Source organism: Anthonomus grandis, chromosome 12, assembly GCF_022605725.1.
Source record: "Anthonomus grandis grandis chromosome 12, icAntGran1.3, whole genome shotgun sequence".
Classification (NCBI taxonomy): Eukaryota; Metazoa; Arthropoda; class Insecta; order Coleoptera; family Curculionidae; genus Anthonomus; species Anthonomus grandis.
In genome coordinates this window covers 27,071,325-27,096,595 of record NC_065557.1, presented here as the reverse complement: position 1 = coordinate 27,096,595, position 25,271 = coordinate 27,071,325, and the positions used below count along the sequence as shown (strand labels likewise).

Below are 25,271 nucleotides of genomic sequence, written 5' to 3'. Positions count from 1 at the left end.
ACTTCTCGCTTTTCGCGTCACTGAAGAAAAGAACATAATATCATGGTTCTTTTTAATTAAAATAAAACAGTGATTCCTTAATTTTTTTCTCCAAAACTGTTCATTTTTTCGATAAAGAACAAGTGTCGTGAGTACCTTTTCTTTCGTTTAAAATTCAAGCTATCCATAGTCTTTATCATATAGGGTGCTTAAAATGTAACCATTATAATGTACAAACTAGTCCGCTCCTGGTCAAATAAACAAGGTAAATGTGTTTTAAGGACTTTGATAGGCTAGAATGATATAGAATATATACAATAGAATGGTAAGCCTCGTTACAAGAATTTTTCACTATACAAAAAATGCTATATTTTTAGCTTTTTTTTTAAGATCACAATTCATCCATAATCTTTAAGGTGATTCTCCCCATACACTTTCTCAGCTTTTCCCAGACAATAAGTTTTCAATGAGCATGGTGAGACAATCAGCAAACTATATTTCAACGAATGAGTTATATAATTGCAACGAATAACCAAAGAAATTTAAGAATAACCATTAGAGCTCCCAAAACAAGCTCTAAATACGGAAGAAAATAAAACAAAATAAGGCAGCTCTTAAACTTGGACAATAGGTTAGGCATAGACTAAAGTAAAACTACTAATACTTCACAGTGATTCAAGAAAAATATGTGAAAACTATAACCAGACTTAGTGAAGAAAAAAGACAATATAAATCACTGAACTTGGATCCAGAATTTGTTTTTCCTTTTTTGGTATTTCTGCTATTCTGTTAAATAATTCTTAATCAAATAAAGTATAATTAGACTAATTAATATGTTTATTATAAAAATGTGATTGAATTATTTACCTTAATACAATGGTCTCGTCCAAAAATAATTCAAAAAAAGTGTAAATATTTGATTATTGAGAGTTTAATAAAAATATTAATTTTAAGAAATTACTTTATACTTTTAATTTGATTGTAATTTTATTATAATATTGCAACATACTAAACGATGCTAAAACAATGTCGAAATTGAAATTATTTCGGCTTTGTGCTACTCGTTTATTGTAGTATGGCAAAATTTCTTTCTTTGATAATTACTATAAATACTGTAATAGATATTAAAAAGTTTTTGCATTGATTCCTAATGAGTTTTTTAGTTTCTCTCCTTCCAAATAAAATAAAATATTTTAAAAAACATTAAATAATAAATTAAATAATATGGATTTGAGATCATGAGCATAAGATACGACTTCAACATTTGGAGAAGACCTTGTATTCTATTGTATTTATATTTTATATCTATTGTATATTAATTTAAAAAGTAGTAGTAGTAGGCCAAGAACCTATGTACGTACCTGAATTATCTATAATTTTACAATTATTACATTTTACATTGAATATAAATTCGTCATTCACTTTTTATCAATTATTAATTTAAACTGTTTGACAACTAGCTAGAACACTTGTAAGCAGGTTAAGTTTCCTGAAATCAATAATTTTGTAAATTTTTAAAACTGCATATAGAAATGTATTTAGTAAATATTATTAATTTACTTAGATTCGTGAAAATATAATAAGAATACTATTTTTTCTTGGGAAATATGATATTATGTTAAACTACCTCAAATTAGTGGTTCTATTTCACCACGTTTTAAATAATATTTTAAAATCTAGTAAGTTTAGTATCAAAATTAAGTTTCCTTTAAACAAGGTACATATCTACCATTCATATTTATCTACATTCTTTTGAAAATATCTGCTAGCCCCCTTAATAAATTCCTGTAACTGTTTATGTAGGCGGGTCTGACGCTACCGTGAAAATGCGACGCTATAAGAGAGAGACGTCGAAAAATTTACGTAGTTAATCTTTGGTGCTGTTACCAGATTTCTTCTACTGATTATAGTGCCATATTTTATTGCATTCCGTTTTCGCGCCCTTAATTTCAAACTCTTTTAACCGAATTAGATTTTAAAATGCCTGGACCATCAAGGCCTTTGTGGCAAGTAAGTACTTCAAATATAATCTACATAAAATTTACTCAGTTTGGAATGTTTATTTCCATATTATTGGAATATAGCGATAGATATTAAGAATGATATCTGTCTCATAATTGCCGACCAAGGCTTTTTCAATTGCCAGTACCGAGATAAACATAGCTAAAAATATCTGAACAAAAATAAATAATACAACTCATAACAAGATGACTAAGAGGTATTTAGCGCTTTAAAAATACATCCAAATTTATGAGTTCTCCCATATAAGTGTATTGTTGTATGTATTTTAGTAATCCTGTCATTTTTACTTTGTTATGACATGTTCAAGTTTCTGTATATTGCCTACTGAAACACACTAAACTATTTTATTTTTACCCTTTACAATTTGAAGCCAAAATTTTTTTTCGAAATTCCGTTAAAATATGTACTTAAAATAAGGAATTTATTTAAAAACATATTTAGTGTCAACTTTAAATACTGTCAAATTATTAAAATGAATCACTGAAGCGCATTAAAGCTCCACCTATATTAGAGACAATTAAAAATATTAGTACATATTTTATCCTATTATTATTAATATGCATAAGTTGATTTTTTCTTTTTAATAATTACTTAGATTTATTGAAGAAAATTAAAAACATGTCAAAATAATACTCGTATTTTATAGCAAAGAGTTTTGAAAGTAACGGCTTAAAGAAATAAATGATAAAGATTCGTAAAATACATTTTTTCATGTTTTTCATTAAAGTTTTTCATATTATCCAATTATACTACAAAATCAGCAATATATGTATATTATTTATTAATGCATAGTTTAAGAGAGTTTAAGCGAAAGTTTATTTGCCTAAAGACTAGATTGAATGCCTCTAGATTTTACTAAAATATCCGGGGCAAGCAACTCATTTTTAATTTACTTTACCTTTACCATCTGCTAAAGAATAATGGTTTTAATCCATCAAAAGATGCCGAACTGGCTGTCGTTTAACAGAAAAAATTAAAACTTAAATATGGTAGATCTTATAAAAAACAAAGAAAACTATTTTTACATAACTAACTAAAGACCTATCATTATCTGTATCCTATCTATATTTGCATAATCTAAATAATCACGAACATCCAAGTAAAACTGTTGAAAAGTCCTTTTTGTTTTAATAATTTCTTATGTATATATTTTAATATCTTAATCATGGAAGGGTAAATCAAACGTATATATGTATTTTGAGTTTTATGTATTTTGAATTTTAATAGATGTCATACGTTTAAAAATACATGTTCACACATTAAAATATTGAACATGTATTTTCATCTGAAAATGTTCTGTTAAGTTAAAAATTAAATTACATTTCTTCCAAATTTAAGTCTGTTCCAATACAAGTGAAAACTTAGCATCAACTTTGGAATAGTTAATAATGGAATAAATAACTATGTCATATAAATTGTGATTCAAAAACCGGTGTGCCAAAATTAGTTTGAACAATCTAAAAAACAATTCGAGGGTTTAAGCATAACATACTAAAGCTAAGATATGTCAAAATATATTTTTAAATGTATTGATAAACAAAGTGAAAGAAAAACGAGAAGTGAGGGTTACAAGTTTAAATACATATTGCATCCGCTCCAGTATTCTTCTAACCAAGAATTATTATATATATTATATATCTAGATCTAGATTTTCGATTCCGATGCTTCACCAAATATATTAACTTCCTCAAGGCTCAAGAATTCCTTAAAGATTTTTTTAAATTAAAAATCTGATTAAAATAATAAAATAAGTTTAGGAATGTAAATCTAGTAAAAACAAATGGTAAAAAATTAAAACAAAAGACACGGAACAAGAATGGCTGGAAGAAAATTAAGATGAGACTTAAAATTAAAAAAAAAACAAAAATACAGTGAAGTACCTACAATTTAGAATTTTTGGGTTTTGGATTTTAAACATACTTAGATAAATTAAAAAGGCATTGTCCTAGTTGCCTCTTCTCCGGCGCCTAACCCGGTATCGTGATTGAGTACTTTGCGAATATTAGAAAAATACATGAAGAAAAACCTCACATCAGATTATAATATTTTTTAAGAAGTCTTAAAATTTGGTGCTAATATGGTATATCTAACTTCACTGTGAAGGTGTATATATATATAATGACTATAATGACTTATTCTTCCCTCTTATTTAAATTTTTAAATCTTAATGAAATGCCAGAAAGAAAAAAATAATGCATTTTAGTTTAATTCTAGACTTTTCTTAATTCTTACCTCATTTTATCTTTATATTATTTTGATCTCCAAATAAACTCTACTAGCTTAAAATTTATGTACTTAAAATTTTTGATAAGTAATTGAAAATACTTTGAAAACACTGTTTAAGAAATTATGTATAATTAGTAAACTATATTTTTAGCCCATCATAATATTCTTTTCTTCACAAATTTTCTCAGAATCCAAAAGGATCATCAACATATTTAAATCTGTTCTAAGGTAATTTTACATGGTAGGTACTCTACAGTGGATGACACGTTAGGTATTAAGAAATTTTGAAAAGTTATTTTTTTATCTAAATATTTCGAAATGTTGAGGTTTACTAAAATATTCATAGCATTGATTGAATATTTGGGCTCAACCAAAAACTCAAATATTCAATCTACACTTACAGCCCATCAGGATAATAGAAGCATAACTTCTTTGAATTTTAAGCCAAACCAATGATATTAGGTATGTTACTTAAACCATCATTTTTTAAAATATTCAGTTGTGTAATTTAAAATGCACTTTGGGGGTTAAATAATTTTTTCCAAATGACACACTAGTAGAAACAATTTCTTTTTATCTTTTAAGATACACTTAAATAAAAAGTATGAAAAAAAGCAATATTTTATACAGATTTGTGTTTAGTTATACAGAATTAAACAAAAATTAAAAGCGAAGTTATAGAAAGTCAATACAGTTATAAAAAAATTGTTTACAAAACACAGCATGTTTTCTTCTCCTAATATGGTATTGTAACGTAACTTCTTTCTGGAACATTCTTACGCCAAAACACCTTTATGTAAGTAACACACTCTTTTCATTGACAAAGTCAATTTAAAAATCTGATCTGGGGCTCGCGCTTACTGTCGTTTATTATTTCCAAGATAAATCTTTAAAATGTCACGAAATACGGATCCTATTACATACCTCTGCAATAATCAGGAAATGCCTAAGCATAATATGCTAATACACTACTAAAAATTTTTCATTTCTTTCTGTCGACGAAGACCCATACTTTTAAGAGAACACTGACACTTAAAGCAAGCAAGTATACAAAGTGTAGAAAATTGAAGCTACCAGGATTTACAGTAAAATAACCTAAATTATGGCTCAAATGGGGTCCTCAAACAGAATGAACTACTAAAAATTAAGCAATAGGTAAAACTACTAAACTAGTAGCAACCTAAGCAAACTTAAATAACTACGAATTAACAGCAAACAGTGCACAAACTATGAAAATAATTAACGTATTTACATTTTCATACCACCTCTTGATTGCCCGATCAATCAAATCCGCCGGGGTAAAAGATGGAGCCATCATCATCAAGTTATGACAAGGTGCTAGCCGAACGATATTTAAAATTGTTATATTCGTTGTTGGACATCACTGGATCCGATACACCCTGACCACATGAAATCGACCTTTCCAATTCTTCTGGAGCTTTGGTGACGTGCTATTCGCCCCCCGTGGATTATATAATCAGATTATGGCTTAAAAGGGGTTAAAGTTGCCTTTATGTCATAACGTGACTTCACTCTGTTACTTTTTATTAAGTGAAGTTTATTCCGTCCCTGTTCATGGACCATTTGCAAACTTTCTTGTAGATGGTCAATGTACTCTTGAAGGGTTGCATTTTTCCTGGATCTCCCAGTAGTAAATCCCAAAAGAATTCCTAAAGAAAAAAGTAAAAAAAAGTAATTCCCAAAGTTCATTACCGAAGGCAATTTTTTGATGCGCTATTTCCAGTAAACTCATAAATAGAAAAACGATATGTTAACAGGAATGGTTGTATACAAGTATCCCAGTTGTTTTGGTTAGTATTTACCACAATTCTCAAATAGGTTTCAAAAGTAAAATTGAATCTTTCAACCATTCCATCACAACGAACATATACTTGTGAATACTTCTGCCTCAAAGTTCATTCCTTGGTCTGAATGTAGCTCTCTGATAACACCAAATCCATCCATCCATTCATATGCAGTTCTTGAACAGTACTTCAGCTACTAAGGTTTCTTCGTGGTTTGGAATGAGATAAACCGTAGGCCACTTACTAACGTAATCCATAGCAGCAAGATCTTATCGGTTGCCGGAACTGCTAGGTGGAAAAGATCCTGCTACGTCGATGACAATTCGCTCAAATGGTAGACTAATAATTTACTGCATCATTTTTTCTTCTGGTTCAGGTTCTTCAGACCTTAGTGGATGGGCAGTCATACTGTAAGTGCCCGGGCACCTAGACAAGCTGAACCCAAGTTTACCAGTACGAGCTTGGAACTCACCTTTTCGACTGTAATAGCAGCCCTGCTATCCTATCCGAGCAGATTGACACGACTATATTGCGGTGTCAGCAGTTTAGAATTTTCTGTTCGCATTTCAAAAACCTTAGCAAAACTTCACAACACAGCAAAAACTTCAGCTTGGAAGACAACATCACATACATCATCCCACATACTCTATATACTCCCGCAGCGAGTATACGCTGCTGGTATGTGGGACTTCATAACAGAGCGCTGCACTAGCTCTATTGTTCATTCTGGAACCATCTGTATACCAGAGGGTTCCCTTATTTAGAAATTATATGCCCATTAAAGTGCTGTCACTCCTCTTTGCCTCCGATGTGGGTCACAAAACCCTTGCAATCAACAGTCTCAGGAGCCTACAGTCACTGCCAATCAGAAGAAATGAGCACTCGTCTACGGCCTGTGACTAAAATCAATAGGTCCAGTGCAGGATTTTAGAAGACGGGGCCCAGGTGGTTGCCCAGGCAACTACCCTTCTGCAGGTACATGGGAGGCACGTGGCCTCTGTGAGCTTATGTAGAGGTTTTGAAAGGTTAGCAACATTTCTTACAAGACTTCGGTAATATGTACAAGGTTCCAAAAAATATTTTTAACTGGTGTTTGTCAGAAGTCGCATATATTTTATCTGGATCAGTCTTGATATCATTTTCTGATATTATATGATCGAGGTCTCTAACTACTTTGTTACAGATATATCAGTCAGATATATCAGTCAAACGAAAACAGTAGATTTCTTCTGTGTACATAATGTCTTTGCGAGAAGAAATCTTTAACCATATATTTTACAGCTTTCCATGGGCTCAATCATAACAGTTTCTCCATTTTTTTCTCCAGCTCTGGCAATAACCATTTAGGAAATTAGTTGGTATGGTCATATCGTCATAAGGACCTCTTGAGTTTTTATCGTCAATATCCAGTTATATTGTTTAGAAAATGTAAAAACATAAATCATTTTCATAAAAACAAATATTTTTCTAATTAAATTTTAGTATTACTAATATTAAAGCAAAAACAAAAATATTTAAAGTTTTTAAACAGCTATATTAGTTTTTTAAATATCTATTACCACACGCCCAAATACCGTGCGAGTCTTTAGAAACAATAAAGTCAAATATGGCCGCTCATAATTCCCCCTGGTCTTTTTAAAGGATTTTGCAAATTCTGATATTTCCACTTGTTCATAAATTGTATATAACTCAAACAAGATAGTTTTGTAAAACTATTTATTAAAATTTTAATACTTAAATTAATAACATACATTTTTATATAACATCACAGCTTTTAGATCAAGCAATCAATCATGTATTTCAATATCCGAATTTTTGAAGCTATATTTTACAGATACATATATGTTAAATTTGATCGACAAAGGAAGAACTGCTAAAAACAAATCATTTTAAATAAAATCCAATAAAAAACACTTATTAATATACCTGTGTCTTTCACAATTGAAAAAGGATTTTGTTTATCATCAAAATGAGTAGTTTTGTTCTAATTTATTTAATGTGTTTCAAATTTAGAACACTCTGTATACATTTTAAAAAAAGTTATACTTATAAATAAGCTTGAATGTATGAATGAATGAATAAATGAATTTTATTTTGTACTACATTAATCTTAAATATTTTCTATAAACTAAAGTCGATATCAAATTTAATTAAAACCATTCAAGTTGTAGGCATCGTTAAACGTCATAATACATACTTAAATATATAGCATGCATCCTTGAATCCAGTTTATAAGTTAAGATTTATTTAGGTTGTACTTATTTTTAGAAAATTTTCTTTCATAATGGGTTTTTTCAATGTTGTCTGTGTTTAAAATTATATTATCGAATATTATCGAACACTTTTTGCAATATGTCCAACATAATATCTTCAATGGTCTTTGACAGGATTGGATTTAGAGATTCTGCAACTGGCCGCCAGTTAGCGTTAAGATAGGCATTAGTGGAATCCTCTAAAAAAAAACATTTTTTTTTACTGTGTATAAAACCTAATTTAACGCATTTAAATGAAATAAATCTAGTTTTGTCATTTATAGGTGGACTAAATTTAACTTATTGAAATATTTTCTTCCTAAAATCCATTTACAAAAGGCAAGTACAAGCACCAGTTGTAACGCCTGTAACCTTAACCAACCAAATCGATTATGGCGAATGAGTCTGTGAAGATTATTGGTTATACAAGAACAATAAAATTTACCTCTGGAGATATTAATTTTAGATGCAATTTACATGTATATTATACCATATATATCTTTGGCGTGGCGCCCACTTTACGGCAGACTTGGTGGCCCTTTAAAACGAAGTGTATCGGTCAAAAATTTTAGAGACTTCGACAGCGAATTCTGCATTCAAGGACTGACTGTATTTGTACAAGACCCAACTGACACAGGCATTTAGAGTTACTTTTTAAAAAGTTTTTTTTAATATTTATAAATTAAGCCAGAATTTGGATATTTTGACATAAAAATTATCACTGTCAGACTTTTTTCCTTATTGCGATCTGTTTTTTTTTCACAGTGCTAAAATTTGTCGTTTTTTATATTTTGATACTGTAATAAAAAATTCTTTTAAACACAAATGGTTCCAGGCTTTAGGCTAAAGTTATTACTAAATATTTAGAAGCTGAATACGTAATCTTATTTCACCATCTTGTCAAATACAGAAAGAAGAAAGAAACAAAACAATCTTTCAAATATTCAGACTACTTTTTAAAATATATATATATGCTATATATGTATATGCAAAAAATATATATAGCATATGACTTATGCTATATATATTTTTTAAAGTTTTAACTTATACTTATTGACATTAAGTTATAAATATATTAAGATATATGTTTATAGTTACCCAGTGCCTTAATTCCTTCAAACAAATTTCCCATGTGCAATTTTAGACCTCCAATGCTAAATTTAACATGAACATCAGTTACGTTAAAGAAATGAAATCCATCACGTTTCTCCATAATTACATCGGACTTTACGTTGATGTCAAGGTCCTCTGGAATTACAAACAAAATTTAATTTGGTTAAAACAACAATTTGTGTCCAATGTGATTATCAAATAGGTATATAAAATGATTAATTTTTACAAATTGCATGTTGCCTCTATTTTAACTATCGTAGTAATATTTGTTTTGTTTATTTATAAAAAAGTATTTATAGGAAAATATTGTTGTGTTTTAGTGCAGTACTCAACGCATGCCAAATTTTTACTTTAATGAAACTATGTATAATACATCAAAACATTGTCATAACAGCTTTAATAATAATATTTATGCTTTTGATAGGCATGTGTGCACAAAAATTAAAAATAGCCCATGTTTTTTGGGTCTTTGCCAAATAGTTTCAGGCTCCATCTTTTTAATCACTGGCATATTAGAATTTAGGAAACTATGCTGAATAAAACTATTTTAAAATGTTAACATTAAAGATGGAGCTACTACTATTACATTTATTTTTTCCGTACATTTATATTTATTCTGCTTTCATATTTAAATGCTTATCTTGGGTTGAGTTAGTTTAGGATGAGTGAGACTAAAATATGTAAATATATATATATATCAATCGTAATCACAGTAGTTACTCAGTTTGCTTAGTAGAAGAACCATAAATAAAAGTTTGAAAACTTAACGCCTTAGTAATATACTTACTAGCATCAAACCAACAGCTACCCTTTCCCCTTAAAGGTATCACTAATATTCTTCCCAAAAGCTCGTAATTACCATCTATTCTGAGCCTGGGTAAATGCAGTTTTGTATAAAAGTCATATGTTTCGGGATCTACGCTATTTAAAACAATTTTTGTATTACCAAATCCTACGACAGAGACGTCAGTTAATGAAGCATTTACTGTCACTGGACCACCGCCTCCTTGGAGAATCTAAAAAAAAGAACAATAAGCGTTAGAGAACAAGAAGATAAGCTACTGCAAGAATTTAGTTCAAACAATATACAGTGCTTTCATTTCAAAACAATCCACCCTTAATAACTTTCTAAAAAAAAAAAAAAAAAAAAACACGTCAAATTAGATATACAGGGGGACGTTTAATCCTTTACTTAAGTTCTGTCAATCACCTCCTCATCTCCAGCTAACCTCACTTTAATATGTCAAATGGGAACTCCTATCTTGCGATACATCATAGTAAGGAGCGTAAAATTCTCTATTCAACGGTACCAAAAAAAATGAAATCGGTAAATGTGTAAGCAAATAGCAAAAATGTCTAGAAATAATGAATATTTTATTTACGCCAAACTTTGGTATGTCAAATGGCTACCCCATGGTGTGATACATTATTTTAAAGGGCATTCATTATGCGATCAATGGTTGTAAAAAAAAAAATTGATTGACCAAGAAGCAATTAAAGTGTAAATCGGTAGGGTAGAAAAACAAATTTAATTAGTTTAACAAATTTATTTTATTAAATGTTCAAAATGCGCGCCGTTATTAGCAAGACAATAAAAAAGCCTATTTTCAAACTCCTTACGAACATTGGCAAGGGTCTGCCTGCTAATTTCTCTGCATTCTTGAAATATTCTATTTTTTAAATTCTCAATACTCTCAGGGGGGGTTTTATAACCTTTGCTTTTTAAGTAGCCCCAAAGAAAAAAGTCTAGTGGGGTTAGGTCCGGAGACCGCGCAGGCCATTCGATTGCACCACGTCTGCCAATCCACTTCTCTCGAAAATTTTCATCAAGCCACTCTCGAACTACCAAAGTGTAGTGCGCGGGAGCTCCATCCTACTGAAAATGTATATTATTTTCATTCATTAATATAGCACCATGTTGATCTACTTGATTTTCCATAGATTGGATGATGGAAGGGTATATTGCATTTTCTAAAAGGTTTAAATAAATTTCGCCAGTCAAATTTTCTTTCAAAAAAATGGCCCGATTATTTCATTCCCATAAATTCCTGCCCAAACATTAATTTTTTGGGGATATTGGGTATGGCCTTCCCGAAAAACATGCGGAAATCATTATCCCAGTATCTACAGTTATGTTTGTTCACCAGGCCATTTCAAAAAAGGTCGATTCGTCACTGAAGCAAATGTTCTTCAATAAATGGGGATCGTCGTCAATTCGCTGGCACATCACTTCACAAAATTGAATTCTCCTATCAAAATCATCTTCTCCGAGTTCATGAAAAATATGAATTTTATAAGGAAAGAACTTATTTTTTTTTTAAACTTTATATACGGAACCGGTGAAAATATTTGTTAGTTTTGCGGCCTTTGGTATAGACAAAGTTGGATCCATAGCAAATTGTCCTAGTACTTCAACTTGGCATGCTTTATCGACAACTCTATTTTCATATTTTTTCTTATTGCAAATAGATCCCGTCTCTTCAAATTTTCGTATCAATTCTAATACGTATTTATGGCTCACGTTTTTATCTTGATACCTTTCATTAAATGCTCTCGCGGTTCTGCGAGTACACCGATGTTGAGCTCCATAAAGGAAAATTATTTCTATTCTTTCGGCTAGCGTATACACCATTTTATTAACTCACTGTTTTAACTAAAATTGAAAAATTGCAGGCGTCAAACTGACAGTTTTAACAATAATAAATCGCCTGCTCTTTAAACGCCTTAAAAATGTATTGCAGTATTTTTTTGTACCTATTAGGTAGGTCTCGCAAAAAATATAAGTGAAATAAATACACATACAAAGTTATAAGACTGCATAGATTTTTGCAAAAAATTTGAAGACATTCTTTTTTCTTCCAAATAGCAGTACACATTATTTACTTAAAAATAAATAAATAAATAAGAAAGGTATTAAGGGTGGATCGTTTTGAAATGAAAGCACTGTATAATAACTAAAATATTCGACATTATTTATGCCGCTCCGCTAGCTCGCTTCCTGAGAATGAGACTTTTAGTACGTTTTTCTTTTAGTAGGTCCAAAATAGAAGTACGAAAAATTGATTAATTTTTATCTTATTTTTAACTTTCCGGCTATACTCCCAGCTTATTCGAACTCGTTACCCTGTTCTATGATACCTCAGATTAAAATAGGATATAAATATGAAGATTTGGAGCTTTAAGGGTTAATTTGGATATGGGATCAAGTAAAATCCAAGCCATAGTTTAAATCATTTTTCTTCTTATTGTCAACGTTTTGGCCTATATTAGGCCTTCTTTAGGGCGAGCAGAAAAAATCTAGGCTTTTCGTTTGACAATGAATAGAATATTGGTGTATCTTTTGATAATTTCATTCAAGTATCTAGTTTTTGGGAATATGCAGGGTGTCTCTAAAAGGTCTATATAAAATCCTAGGACATATTCTTGATGTTAAAATAAGCCGATTTAAAGTAACTTACCTTAATCTAAAGTTGGTTTGTTTCTTTGTTAAATTTAAAAAATAAAAATCGATTTTATATAATTCTTTTAATATTTTACGATATACTACTGTGAAAATTGGTACCTAGAGGTTTTTTCGTTTGAGAAACTTGAAAATGGACATCTTTTTACTGTGGCCGATGGAGGCCGCTCCATACTACACTATTAATGGTGTAAAATGGCCATAACTTTTTTGCAAGTATGGTTTTTATTTCTTCCTTGTAAAAGAAACAATTTCCTTAACGTTCTTGAGTAAAAAAGGTACTCTTATTAGAACTCGCTAAAATTAACTGTTACCAAGATATTTCGTGTTTTAGTCTTTAATGCTGCAATGGATTAAAAAAATATTTTCTTTAAGTTATTAGCTTTAGTAATGAAATTCAGTCAGTAATTAGTACCAAATTATTATTTTTTAAGTCTTGTATGTATGTGTAGAAAAGTAATAATAAACAAATTTTTACTGTAAAGAATTTTCGTTATCACCCATATGTTGGGAAGGAAAAACCATTGTTTCATTTGGTACGATAAGTGTTTCAGTGAGAATTTGCTAGTGCAAAAATAAATAAGGTGTTTTCAGTTTATTAGTAAAAATTAAATTTCTAATAAAAATGGATGAAAGGATACAGTTTTGCAGAAATGACGGATATATTACTAGTTTTTGGGAACTTTGAAGGAAATGGCCGGAAAAGATTTCTAAATCGGGGTATACCAAATCATCAAACATTTGCTGCTATTGAGCGACGCCTTTGTGAAACCGATAGTGTTACTCTTGTAACTATGAATTATGGACGGCACAGTATGATAAGGACTTCTTAGATAGAGGAACAAATTTTGGAAAGAATCCATGAAGATCCTACATTAAGCACCAGACGCTTAGGTATAGAAGTAGGAGCATCTAAGGATGGGGTTTAAAGAACGTTGAAAGAACAGCAGCTTTATCCATAGTCAATTTAAAAGGTAGAAGACCTTTTGCCTACGAATTTTGGACAACGTTTGGACTTCTGTCAATTTGTTAATAAAAACAGACAAATAATTTAATTTTTGCCAAGCAAATTTTGTTTACAGAAGAAGCATGCTTAACGAGAAGTGGAGTAACTAATTTTCATAATGAACATGTTTACGCTGATGAGAATCCCAATGCCACTAATGTAACTCATCAATTTTCAACATGAGTTTAGCGTCAACGTGTGGGCGGGAATAATTGGCAATTTTATAATCGGTCCTGTAATTTTACCAGCCAGGCTAACTGACGTGAATTATTTAGAACGTTTACACAATATCAGAATAGATGGATTGGAAGAGGAAATGACGCTCCTGTAAACTGACCACCACGCTCACCGGACTTGACTTTTAGTTTACTTTTTGTGCGGGTCTTTAAAACCGATGGTGTACTCTAGAGGAATTCGTACACAAGAAGAATTATGGGCAAGGATTCAAAATGCAACTAACATACTGAAAAATGATGAGGAGTTGATGCAAAGAGTACTTTTTAACTTTTTACGCCGTGTTAATATATGTATTCATGTTGACAGAGGTCATTTTGAACAATTGTTAATAGTTTATAATAATTAAAATTACTTTAAATAAATTATTGTTTCTCATTAAATTTAAAAAAATCTTCTTGCAAACTTCGTTAACAGTAACAACACGAAAGATTTCATTCCAATTTTTTATTATTCCGGTGCGGCACTAAATATCTTGGTAATGGTTAATTTTAGCGGGTTCTAACAAGAGTACCTTTTTTACTCAAAAGCGTTAGGAAAATTGTCTCCTTTACAAAAAAAAAAATAAAAACCAGACTTGCAAAAAAGCTATGGCCATTTTACACCATCAACAGTGCAGTATGGAGCGCCCTCTCCAGAGTAAAGAGATGCCAATTTTCGCATTTCAAAACAAAAAACCCCTAGGTACTACCGCAAAATGTTAAAAAAATTAAATAAAAACAATTTTTATTTTTTAAATTTAATACCCTATAACTAAGAAACAAAGCAAGTTTAGACTAAAGTAACTTGCTTTAAATCGGCTTATTTTAACCTCAGAAATATGTCCTAGGATTTTGTACAGACCTTTTAGAGAAATCCTGCATATCGAGGTATTGGTGTGCAAGCTTAGAACATTGAAAGACTAGAATCAGTAAACAACAATTTTGTTTGAGTTCCACATGTGCTTACGGGCAAGGGGGTATTTTGTTTCCAAAAATATTTATCGGTGTTCTGTTGTCAAGTTTACACACATTTCCAGAAGAGGAAATTTTCAGCTACATATTAACAAAATGTAAATATAACATTTTTAACCAAAAAAAAATTTTAACATTCTTATTCCCAACGCTTCTAAAAAATGTGGAATGCAACACCGCAAGTATAAGAGAAATTTCATTTTGTCAAAGACAAACGGCTTTGTGTTTACATTCGGCATTTATGAGGTTCTATGTTTTTTATGTCGATTCTGGTTGGAAAAGAAAAAAAAAGGTCTCATTTGGGTGTTTTTCTGAACTGTTATGATCGTAAAAACTTTTGCCGCAGCATGGAAATCAAAATGCTTCTTCTAAGGTAACTCTAATGAAGTGCATTAAAAAAAACATCAGTAGTTCAGAAACGGTAAAATTATTTATATTTAAAACATGCTCTATTATTCATAAATATTTATCATGTAAATATTTATTGTCGACATCACTGGTCGTGATTCTTTGTGTCCCTCGAATCAATAATGGACTCGAGCGACGTTGCCCTACATTCATTTAACGTTGAATATCGACTTCATTAAAGAGTATCTTAGATTTTATAAAAATAATAGATACCTTATTATGGGGTAATAGGTAGTAGTATCGTTTTGTTTCTGTCAAAATAAGTGACAATTTTTTTATGATATTATAATATGTTTTTTTGCAATTTTTCCGTATACATTTGGCATCATTGATTCAGAGGTATTGCAAGCAAACAAACTGATCAGTTTCAATGTTCTAAGTGTGCAAGCAACAATATTAAATAAATATTATTTTAAACTGTAGATTGAAATTGTTAAGTTGACAATTTACCTCAAAACTAGACATTTAATGGAATTATCATAAAATACACTAATATTCTATTTTATACTGTCAAACGAAAAAGAAAAGCCTTGATTTTTTCTGTTCGCCCTAAAAAAGACCTAATATAGGCTAAAACCTTGGCAACAGAGAGAAAAAAGATTTTAATGTCTTAGATTTTACTTGATCCCACATCCAACATAAGCCTTACAACTCAAAACGATTAAACCCCGTCACTAAAATAATATGTTAAATCTGAAAACTGACCTCTCCTTTTCTAGATTATCATTTTATTTTGCAATAGATTATCTACTACTATATTATCATATATATTGCTTGGATCTTCTAAACTTATAGAGCATAGTTTGCTTAGTATGATAGGGCCACATTATTTTATGACTATTATAACCCATAGTTTCACGTCCAAAAATTATTAGTTATTTTCCAATTATTTCATACATTTCATTATCAATTAAACTTATAATTATAATTGTTTATTAGATGAAAAAGATTTTTTTGTTTATATAAATATTCATTATTTAAATAAATATATTGCTCTAAAACTTTTCAAAAGAAGTCATTATTACAAAATGTTTTTTTATATTTCATAAACTGTTAATTTGCTTTAAAGATAACTAGCAATTTGTCAATACAAAGTCTTGACCTATTTAAGTATTATTTCTTTTTTACGTTCAAAAACAGCTAATGAGCTTTTTAATGCTAAATTACGCTTATTGCAAAATTTTAATGAATCATAAATATGCATTACCAGACATACAAGACTTTAAGGTTATCAGATGTTTATTATTACTGAGTAGTTGAAAAAATATAATTTATTTATAATTTGTTTACATTAGCGTGTTCTACTTTATTTATTGTACAGTTATACTTACTTTTACAAAAGGGACCCGAAGAGGATCAAGAACTTGAAGTCCAATATCTTTATTTCCCTTTGGAATTTCATTAAAAAGATTTTGAACTGCATTGGTAGAACAACTTACAAATTCTTCTTTGGGCTTGGTGATCATGCAGGTACTAACAAACGATGCTAAAATAATATTTCAATTATATCTATTAATAAATAGATTAAAATTTATTGTTTATTATAATAGATCATTTATTTAATTCGATAAGGTTTAAAATCGACCAAGGATTTTTAATTAGTTAACTTTATACCACCCAAGAATTAAACCCAAAAGTGTTCAGCTTAAGGCCAATGCTACTTATTTGTTTTTTAAATGTAATAAGTTTACTGGAAGATCAGTAGTATTCAAATATGTAATATAGTTTCGTCTTATACATATTAACAGGAATTACGAATAATTTACTTCATATTTCTATGACTAATGTAATAAATTAAATTCTTGCTTATTAAATCTGACTATATAATAAGATAAAAATGATGCATCAGATCTAAATGATGTTTTATTAATATTTGTTGGAAATTGAGTACTTTGCATAATTATTCTAATTCGCTTATTTGTTATTTTAACATATGTTGTGAAGCAATTCTAGAATATTTTAGAAAATAATTATTAAAACTTATTTTCTTCTCTTCTATTTACTCGTTTCTTTTAATTTATTTTTTGACTAATGATGTATTGATTTGTAAATCTATTAATCACATGGATTTAATATATAATTTTATTAAAGTTAATTCTATTTCACATAATTATAATTACAGAATCCATTCGTATAAGACAAATCTTCATAAAAATCGTGTATTGGCCTTAAAATTTCGATATTTTTTTCCACATTTCATAAAATTGGTTTGCATAATTTTTAACAAAAAGAAAGAACCTACTGTTCTTGTAATTACTACTTTCAAACTCTGAACTAGCCGTGTACCACTATTTAAGCTGATAAAACTAAATATACAGGGTGTTTCAGAACTATGGAATCAAACTTCTAGGGGTCGTTCAGTGCAACAGTAGAATCCATTTGAATATAGGAACCCATGTTCGAAAATGTGTCACTACGCCACTACGGCCATAAGACGCGTTTAAATTTATAAAAAATATTAATTACCTAAATAGGATCTGATGCATTTATTTTTACCTTTTGTATATGATACCATCACAACAAAATTGTTCAAAATGTCTTCCTCCAACCTCAATACACCGATTTAAACGCCGCACATGATTTCGGCGGACTACATTAAAAATTTGATCCTCATTTTGAATTATTTCAAATGCTGCTGTTATTCGTCCAATTAAGTCTAGCTCTAATTCTACTGGAGTTTCGTAGACTAAAGACTTTACATGTCCCCACAAGAAAAAATCGAGCGACGTTAAATCGGGTGACCTAGGAGGCCAAGAAACTGCTCCACCTCTGGCAATCCAACGGTGCCCAAACCGCTGAGCCAAATACTCACGTACTTGTACAGCAAAGTGAGCCGGCGCTCCATCATGCTGAAACCACATTTGCTGTCTAACGTTTAGTGGAACATTTTCAAGGAGTTCTGGGAGAACTCCTCCAAGAAACGCAGATAAATAAGTCCTGTTAACCGTTCCGGTAGAAGGTATGGCCCAATTAAATAATCATCAACAATGCCTGCCGTTACATACGTGGACAGACCAACGATTCTGATGTTTTCTTGGAAAAATTGCATTAGGATTTTCTTCCTCCCAAACATGGCTATTCCTACTATTAAAAATACCGTCTCTTGTGAAAGAGGCTTCATCGGTCCACAAAACATATCGTAAAAAATTTGGTTGTGCAATGATGTGATCCAGAAGCCATCGACAAAATTGAACTCTAGGATGATAATCGGCTGCAGTCATACCTTGAACTTTCTGGAAGTGGTAAGGATGGAGTTGTTGCTCGTGTAGTACCCGCCAGACAGAAGCGTTACTCGTATTCATATTCTTAGCGACGTCACGTGTGCTATTTGATGGTTCATCGGCAACTCGCTGAAGCATCTCTTCAAATCGATCGTTCTTACGGTTCGAGCAACACCAGTATCATGCATCTTGGTCTTAAACATGCCTGTCCCAGCGAGCCGCCGATGAACCGCAATAAACTTTTTGTATTCAGAATGATGTCGTTCGGGATAACGTTCATCATACAACCGCGATGCTGCTCGTGCATTGCAGTTTGTTGCTCCGTATGCCAAATGCATATCCGCCAATTCTTGATTGGTAAAAAGTTTTCTATTAGCAATAAATGTTTAAAAATTGTAAGCTATAAAATTTTTAAACATGACATTGAGAATTGACATTGATAAGCGTTGAATTTAAACAATTTTTGTTATGGTATCATGTACAAAAGGTAAAAATAAATGCAGCAGATCCTATTTAGGTAATTAATGTTTTTCATAAATTTTAACGCGTCTTAGGGCCGTAGTGGCGTAGTGACGCATTTCCGGACATGGGTTCCTATGCTCAAATAGATTCTTCTGTTGCACTGAACGACTCCTAGAAGTTTGATCCCATAGTTCTGAAACACCCTGTATAGAGAAATGTGTATAATCTTCTGAGCAAATTATTCAAATTTTATAAAGAAACAAACGCTTACAAATTTTTATGTTACCACGAATGTTTACAGACTATTTTTAAGTCTTACAGGGTGATTAAGGTCTATCGTATTGATTTATCGCAAAAGAAAGAGTTTATAGTTTATTGTTTATAGTCTTATAATCTTGCATTGAGTAGAACAGAGTTAAATTTTAATAATTTCTGACGGAATAGTTGTCAGTGCTGTAATATCATAATTTATAAATATACGTTTAAATCATAAATTCATATATTAATTGCACTAAATAAAAATTACAAATGATTTTGAGTAAAAAAATCTTTAATATAAATTAAGTTTTGTTCTTATAATATTTTTTTATATTTATGTCCTGATTACCACATTTTATTCTGATCGATGAACTATGAAAAACGACAAGTAATTGCAAATAACCTATTTACTTAGTTCATAAAGAGCACTTATCGATAAATCTACATCTGGTTTTAAGTTTTTAATTGATTTTCGTTACACTTTTATTGCTGAGAAATATATCAAAGAAATTTATTTTTTTGTTACGTAACAGCTTTTAAAAATATGTAAGAATCTAAAAGATTCCTATGCTTTTTTATTTTTTAATATAAGTGAATAAAATCTTAATAAAAGCTTACTAGGTAAAATACTAAACTACTAAATTACCGATTAGCACATTTTTTTTAAGTTCACAAATTGTATAAAGCTTATATATTAAGCTAACTAAAAAACATATTTTAGCATATGTAGGGAAACTTATATTTTAAATAAACTTATCACTACTAACTTTTTTTGCCTTTGTAAATGTGAAGTGAATTGAATTATTAAAAAGATAAACTTAATTGTTATTAAGGTTTTTAAAATAATATCTTTCAATCACACTAATTAATTTACATTTAAAGAAATTATATATTAATGTACCAGTTAAATAGAACTGAGAATTTAAAAAGTAATTTTTTTTTAGTTTTTGTTATTTAATAGGATATTCCAATAATCAAAATTGTATTCAAAAAGCTTGTCTTAAAATCCTGGTATACTACCATTATTGTTTTTTTTTGTCAACTGTTTTAATCAGAATATTTTTTTAACAACCTTTTGATGGTGTTAATCAAAATTAATAATAGTCAAAATTAATAATTTTGACTCTTTTATTTGAGTTAGTTGATTGATATGAAGTATCTCAATAATTCACCTGCATAAAAATAAATGCTTATCCTGAGTTATTATAAATAAAAGATAATTTAAAAAATAATAATAAAAATGCATTTAAACGTAAAATATGGATGGAAAAAAACATTTTTTAATAATAAAAATGATCTAGATAGTACTTAAGTACTATATAGATAATTTTGATATATGGGAAAAATATTTTGAAAATGTTTGGCACCGTACTCATCCTTCCGTATTATATTAAAAAAATCAACATTTTGGAAAAATACATTTAACGTATCTTACGTTGTTTATCCAATATTTTGCTCAGACACAATGTAAAAAAACACTGGCAAATAAGAGCACATACTAAAAAACCTGTTGTCCCGGTCATCATGGATTGTTTACTTAAGATAAATACACTTTTTATACCGTGCGTTCACGCCACCGGCTCGACTTCAACAAACATTCCTATAGATAATTAAAATCCATATCTTTATGTTAAGTAATTTGCGGTAAGAAGTGAGCGCCATGAATAAGAGTGGGTTTGTTTCGTAAACTACTAAAAGGTGGAAATCAAGTGAGATATACTAAAAGTAAACAAGATAATTGTAAACAAATTATGCTCTTAATTTCCATTAGTCTGGAAACAAGTTTTAATGCTCAAAGTATCTATTTAAGAAAACGGGGCGGAGCTTTGAAGCTTAAATATTTATAGATAAGATTAGAAGATATTAAGATTAAGATTATAGATAAGACTTAAGATTTATGTAATATTTTTTGAGAAATATTCCTTCTATATCGCCAAAGTCTCGAAAAAAGCTTTTTTAAAGTAAAATGTAAAATTTTGCTCAATATTTTTCAAATATCCCTATCGGGAAACCCGTTAATAAAATAGTTAGAAAATCTTCCACTGTGCTAATTTAATTTAGTAAACAATGATCTACTATAGTTAACATTTAATTTACGTAAGAGTTTCTACAGCAGATCCGACATTTTTAACAGTTTTCAAAATTACATCAGCAGCCAAGCCTATGCAGTGATGCAGCAATCAGAATATCTAACAGGCACTTCCAGTCTTTCTTTGTAAGATTTGGTGATAAAATAGTACTTTTTAGTTATACAGTTCATTTGACAGAAATTAAAGAGATTTTTGCTTAGCAGCTGATTCCGTTGGTTTGCCTGCTGCTCTATTGCCTTCACTATGGTATATATAGACTATACACACTATACAGTGTGGTGACTTTAACTGGAATAAATTCAGTTAAAACTAATCAAAATTTATCTCGCAAAATTTTTTGTTTATTATTTCTCACATTTCAAGATAGTTTTTGTATTTTTTCACCTACAAAGGGGGTCCAAATTTACCCCAACTTTTTTTTTTCAAATGGAAAGCCTCTTTTTTTAAACTCTCATTGAAAAGAGCCCTTTCTCTTGATTAAATTGTCCTATTTACTTTTGTGATTATCTAAAGGAGAAATACGAAAAAAAATAAAAACCATTAAATTATTAAAAGTTGCGTTTAATGTATAAGATGCTCAAAATGAGCACCATTTACTTGTTGGCAAAGCCCAAGACGATAATAAAATTCGTTTCTGACATTTTCTAACACTTCTGGAGATATTTGTCGGATTTCTTGCCTGATACGTTCTTTGAGTTCGTCTAGGTTTCCTGGTTTGCTCATATAAATTTGACTTTTCAAATGTCCCCACAGAAAAAAATCAAGTGGGGTGAGATCGGGAGAACGTGCCGGCCACTCGATTGCACCCCTTCTACCAATCCATCTGTTTGGAAAATTGTCATCTAAATACTGGCATACATTACGGGCATAATGTGGGGGAGCACCATCTTGTTGCATCCAGATTCTTTCATCATACAAATCTGGATCGAACTGACTCGGATATAAGGCACGTAAGACTGGAACTAGTTCATGTTCAAGAAATTCTAGATATCTTTCCCCAGTTAAAGTATCATTGAAGAATATGGGCCCTATAACTTGCCTGCCAATTATGCCAGCCCAAACATTAGTTTTCTGGGGATATTGTGTATTAGTTTCCCTTACCCAGTGTGGGTTCTCGTCAGACCAGTAGCGACAGTTCTGCTTATTAACATGGCCACTTAGAGTGAATGTAGCCTCATCAGAAAAAAGGATCCACCCCGAAGATATGCGATTTTCGTCAATGGCGTTCATCATTAATTCACAGAACTGAACTCTGCGATCTGGATCGTCTTCCAATAACTCTTGAATGGGTTGCATTTTATAAGGTCGTTTGTTTGCACTTTTTAAAATTTTTAGCACAGATTTATGATGAATAGAGTTTTCGCGAGCTACTCTTCTGGCTGCAGTTACCGGATTTTCTTCCATCGCTAACAATACATTTAATTGGGTGTTTTCATCGATTTTAGAAGACCTTTGCCTTGAAACATCCCTCACGTGCCCAAATTCTCGAAATTTGCTTTCGATTTTACTAACCGTACCTTGGTTAATAGGTGGCAAATATGGATATTTCTGCCTGAATAAGTGGACCACCTCTAGCTGAGTAAGACTTCTGTCCCCATAACCAATCATCATTAAGATTCAATCTTGTGGGATTCGGATAAATAAGGCATTTTTTCAATATAAGTTAACTTATTTAACAACTAGTTGAAATTCACTTTAACAGTGACACTACAACAATGTCAGGAAATGTCTCGATACCAATAAAATAAACACGCCAAAAATTTACCAACAAAAATATTTCGAGACTTTTAATAATTTAATGGTTTTTATTTTTTTTTCGTATTTCTCCTTTAGATAATCACAAAAGTAAATAGGGCACTTTAATCAGGAAAAAGGGCTCTTTTCAATGATAGTTTAAAAAAAGTGGCTTTCCATTTGAAAAAAAAAGTTTGGGTTAATTTGGACCTCCCCTGTAGGTGAAAAAATACAAAAACTATCTTGAAATGTGAAAAAAAATAAACAAAAATTGACGGGTCTCAGGAATTTTGCGAGATAAAATTTGATTAGTTTTAACTGAATTTATTCCAGTTAAAGTCACCACACTGTATATAATTATATTCATATTAAGGAATTTTTGGTGTCCTAGATATAAGCTTTACGTGCCACTATACGTTATTGTTTCTGTATTTCATTTATTGTTTAGTTAGTAACCTCATATAAATTTCAATGGTGTGTATTTTTTCTATAAGATTGAAGTGAGCTTTCCAAGGTTGATTGGTAGTTTTAACCTTGGTTTTCAAATGTAGATGACTTGAAGCTAGCGTTAACACCTCTATAATAACCGTCTGTGTTATAAAGGCCGCTTAATTAGTTTTGTTATGGATTAGTTTTGCACCACGAAGCCGTAATACATATAAATAATAGGGCTTTAGAACTTAAGTAAGATATCTGTTTCGGACTTATTCTCATCTAATAGTTTAAGAGTCAGTGATAAGAATAAGGGACATTTCATGATAGCTAAGTCAGTACAAACAAAATAGCGCATTAAATTAAATACTATAAAGCTATTTTATATAATTGTTAATAGTATATAATTAACAATAGTTACTAAACGAAACCATCTATTAATTATATTATTTAATTCCAATTATATTATTTTAATGATAAATAATAAATATTTTTTATACAGAGTGTATAAAAGGTAATTTAGTACAAAAAGTTGCTTTTTTTAATAATTATATATTAGCTAGTAGATAATTAATCTAAGGAGAAAAAAATTGCTCATATTTGAATATTTATTTTCTTCTAAAGTTGGTATTATTTTTCTGTATTTTGAGAAGACTCCCCAGCATTGTTATGCCACTCTTCTCATATTTATTTCTAGTGAAACTTTCTGCATTAGCACTAAGCTAAAGTTTTTATTCATTCGTAATGAGATTTATACAAAGCCCCAATTAATCTTATTCTATAACGTCCCTATTTCTTCAGCTGCTAAGGAACTTTGGATAAACATGTTCAAACGGAAATCAGGAACTCATTTCTGTGGAGTATAATATGTAATAATGTGGTAATGCTTAGAAGTTAATAAAATCTTTTTGCCGATGGAGGCTAGTACTTTTCAGAAAACATCGACAGTCGAAGCAAGCAAGTATACAAATCCCAGAAAATTTATCAGGATTTACAATAAAATATCCTAAATTGGGTTCCAAATAAGGCCTTTAAACTAGATGCACTACTAAAAAAACTACGCTATAGGTAAAAATATAAAATTAAATGTAATTAAAACCATAAATAACCTTAACTAGCTAAAATAAGAGAAAAACCGCACAAAAATTATAAAAATAATTAACGTGTTTACATTTCATAACAATGTTTTTATTGAAAGTCTTTTCCTATACTATTTATCCTTTATTATACCTGTATTTGGAAATTTTTTAAAAAACTTTTAAAATCTGGTTGAATTTTTTAAAGAAATAATTTGTACTTAATTTCTAGTATATGCAATATAAACCCGATTAAAATAGATGAGTTAAACATGCCCAAGAGCAGGTAACTTTCACTATACCCTAGTATTTACTGGTCTTTAGGTTAGTCGGTATATACGACCGAATTACGAAAATTTTCTTCAGATTTGCTTGCGAATTAGTTAAAAGAAATAATTTAGTTTTCTGCATGAATAAGTTTAAATCGAGTCATTCGATTTTCGAAAAAAAAAACGAATATTTCAGTAAAGTTATATTAATATATTTAAATAATAAAACAGCATATTTTTATTATAAGTAAATTAACACCATTATACAGGG

General features: G+C 30.1%; 2 protein-coding genes across 2 annotated transcripts in view; one reads left to right on the top strand and one right to left on the bottom strand.

Moving 5' to 3' along the window:
• The first annotated feature begins 1,823 nt into the window (after positions 1 to 1,823).
• The window catches only part of LOC126742856 (muscle-specific protein 20-like), a 42,325-nt gene continuing 18,877 nt past the window's right edge, over positions 1,824 to 25,271 (top strand). Inside the window, exon 1 of the mRNA XM_050449671.1 lies at positions 1,824 to 1,989. Within this exon, the coding sequence (XP_050305628.1) occupies positions 1,960 to 1,989 (30 nt within the window). The 5' untranslated portion in view covers positions 1,824 to 1,959. The remainder of the gene's footprint in view (positions 1,990 to 25,271) is intronic.
• On the bottom strand, positions 7,874 to 20,989 carry LOC126742855 (uncharacterized). Its single transcript, XM_050449670.1, has 5 exons — positions 20,835 to 20,989; positions 16,790 to 16,944; positions 10,185 to 10,413; positions 9,383 to 9,532; positions 7,874 to 8,484 (listed from the first exon to the last, which is right to left on the bottom strand). The coding sequence occupies exons 1-5, from the start codon at positions 20,923 to 20,925 to the stop codon at positions 8,354 to 8,356; spliced, it is 756 nt and encodes a 251-aa protein (XP_050305627.1). The 5' UTR covers positions 20,926 to 20,989; the 3' UTR covers positions 7,874 to 8,353.

Coding starts and splice junctions, on each gene's coding strand:
- LOC126742855 (XM_050449670.1), bottom strand. CDS start 20,925: ATGATGACCGGGACAACAGGTTTTTTAGTATGTGCTCTTATTTGCCAG. Junction 16,945..20,834: donor CAAAATATTGGATAAACAAC/GTAAGATACGTT, acceptor ATATTATTTTAG/CATCGTTTGTTAGTACCTGC. Junction 10,414..16,789: donor TTCGGGTCCCTTTTGTAAAA/GTAAGTATAACT, acceptor TCTTTTTTTTAG/ATTCTCCAAGGAGGCGGTGG.